This window comes from Theobroma umbraticum, unplaced genomic scaffold, assembly GCF_002168275.2.
Source record: "Theobroma umbraticum cultivar Fairchild unplaced genomic scaffold, ASM216827v3 scaffold_30.0, whole genome shotgun sequence".
Classification (NCBI taxonomy): domain Eukaryota; kingdom Viridiplantae; phylum Streptophyta; class Magnoliopsida; order Malvales; family Malvaceae; genus Theobroma; species Theobroma umbraticum.
Genome location: NW_018397254.1, coordinates 3,354,879 through 3,357,705, shown reverse-complemented (window position 1 = coordinate 3,357,705; position 2,827 = coordinate 3,354,879). Strand labels below are relative to the sequence as shown.

The following is a 2,827-nucleotide window of genomic DNA, read 5'->3' as shown; positions in this document are numbered from 1 at the left end:
AATTTTCAAAGTGGGTTAGTTTCTTTGCTAAGTGGGTCAGGTGTTTTTTTTTTTAAATATCGAAAATCATGTATAGATATCATTATATTCATCAAATTACACATAATATAAATGAAATGAATTAGCAAACAAAAAGTTGTATAATTGCCTGACTGGCAATTTATGGACTTCCAGAAAGTGGTGAAAAAGAAAAGTTTATTACCCAAATGGGCAAATTTTGCATGTTGCTTGTCCGCCTCTCCCCGGCCATGATCATACATTTTTTTTTATTTGCCCAATTTTTAAGAAATACTACTAACAACATTATCGTTTTTTCTTTTTTTTTTTAATTTTTTCTCTTTTCCTATGTTACAAGTAATTTTTAAATTTTATTTTAAATGTTTTGTACAAAATAAAAGAAAATCAAAATTTTGGGTTGTGTGTCTTTTGGTGGAGGAATGCTTGTCACCTACTCCTTTTAAGTTCCCAATCTTGCTTTCTATTGCTTTCTCGTGCTTTTTAGCGAGAGAAAAGAGGGATTTAGAGAGAAGCCACTTGGAAAAAAAAGAGCTTTGATCTTTGCTTTGCTTGTGTTTTGTGGCAATGGAGAAGCACAAATGCAAGCTCTGTGCTCGAACTTTCTCTAATGGCAGAGCTTTAGGAGGTCACATGAAAGGTCACTTAGCCACCCATCCACTGCCCCCCAAGACGACCCAGCACCAACTCGGTGACCGTGTTGAGTCAGCTTCTTCTTCATCTGCTTCATCAGGTGAAGAGCAAGAACTACAAGAAGAGAAAAGCAGAGAAGTAGTTGAAGAGAAATCTTTGGTTTACGGGTTAAGAGAGAATCCCAGGAAGAGTTTCAGGTTTGCAGATCCTGAATTCTCCTTTGCAGTAGATTCTGGGTCCGTTGTCCAAGATAGAGAAAGTGAGACTGAGTCAAGAAACCCAACTCGGAGACGATCCAAGAGAAACCGGAAGGTGGGTACTAATATAACAACAGACGAAATCAAGGAACCAAAGTTGTTGAGAAAACCCAGTTTGGTCGAGTCACCGACCGAGCCAGAACCGGTGAGTTCTGTTTCTGATACTTCTCCTGAAGAAGATGTTGCTATGTGTCTTATGATGCTTTCAAGAGATGTTTGGAAAACAAAGAATGCAGAACAAAATTCAGTTGAGTTGTTGGAAGAATCAAAAGAGATCGAGTTGAACAACAAGAGTGAGTTAAGCAAGAAGATTCGTGGGAAGTATCGATGCGGGAATTGCAAGAAAGTATTTCGATCTTATGATACATTGGATGAACATAAAAGAGTTTGCTGTGAAACCAAAAATGCAGGTAAAGTTGCTGCTGCTGCTGTTGTTGCTGCTAACGACAAGACATTTCAGTGTCCATTTTGTTACAGAGTGTTTGGGTCAGGACAGGCGCTCGGCGGTCACAAGAGATCTCATTTGCTTGCTGCTGCTTCCTCATCAAATGCTGCTGCTGCAAATTCTACTAAATTTGACAACAAGTTGATAGATCTAAACCTGCCTGCTCCATCCGAAGATGATGAGTTTAGTGTGGTATCAGATGCATAAATTGAATGATGGGGCTATCGAGCAGTTATGGGAATTCACGTGGATCTGATGCTATACATTCAATTTGCTATGCATTGTTTCAAACTTGATTTTTTTACTGTAGTTGCTAATATTTCTTCATTCATAGATGAATCATGAATGTTTTTGTAACTTTTCTCTTTTGGTATTCTTTCTATTCTTCATTGTTGCTGACCCACAATTCATTTCTTGAATTCTCCGCAAGTGTTTTGTCTCCAACACTTGTTAACTGTTATTGCTAAAACTTACAAGCTGAAAATTGTTACAAGCTTCATTCAATCTAGCTAGCACTGAAACTGAAACTCTAAACTCTCCTACCACTAGTGTTTTTTCCTCCCTTCAAGTACAATTTTCACTTCTTTCAAGATTTTGTCGTGGTATTAGTGGCATTACTGTTTGTTGAAACAGTTGATTAACTGAAGCAGCCATTGTCGCGTTGAGGTATCAGATAGCAATGACTTGGATCAAGTTTCACTTCAAGTGTACCCCATGTCAGAGAAACGAAAAAAAAATGAAAGCAGTTTTTCTGGGGTTTGGTTGCTTGTGGACCAAGCACTGGTCTCTGCAAGTACCAAAGTGTTCAATTCTGTTAGCATGTCCTGTTTCTTGTTTTCCAGCTGTTCTGTAAACTGTTTATGCCTTTATATAAACTATATTTAATAATTATTTTATGGGGTTTGTTCTTCTTTTTCTACATCTCTTTTGTTCTCTGCTCCATTTTGGAGTATCAATGGTAGGAACAAAAACCAGAAACTTCTACACGAATTGACTCAAATAACCTCACTGGAACTTCAGTTTTACAGTTCTCGGTCTGGGTCTTGGCATATCCATCTTTGGAATGTTGCCACTGACCAGAGGGAGATCCAAAATCCCTTGAATTTCTGCATAAAAAGATAATGTAAAATTTTTATCTACCTTGAAATGAACGAAATATCCGGGCAAAAGGAAGTGCCATCAGCCATGCTATTCTCATCGAAGAATCAGTCAGATTTATTAAATGCGTTTTGGTTCGATGCTTTTTCCCTGGTTCTTTTTTAAAAATTTTCTCATTTCCTAAAAGAGCCAAGATTATTAAATATTACTAGAAAAAATACGAAGGACATTTTGGTCAACAGAAAGAATGGTTTTCAGGTTCCTTTCTTTGACGCATGCATGTGATTTCTTGCTTCAAAAGGATCCCACTTAATTTATGCTAAGCAAACTATATGTGGATTAGAAGTTGTATCTACTTAGTAAAATAATAATAATAATA

At 37.0% G+C, this 2,827-nt stretch overlaps 1 protein-coding gene across 1 annotated transcript; it reads left to right on the top strand.

Annotated features, from left to right (window-relative positions):
- The first annotated feature begins 440 nt into the window (after positions 1-440).
- Positions 441-2,201, top strand: LOC110417149 (C2H2-like zinc finger protein). The gene has a single exon (XM_021429382.2). It carries the CDS (start codon positions 583-585, stop codon positions 1,555-1,557), a length of 975 nt encoding a protein of 324 aa, XP_021285057.1. The 5' UTR covers positions 441-582; the 3' UTR covers positions 1,558-2,201.
- Positions 2,202-2,827: the final 626 nt, after the last annotated feature.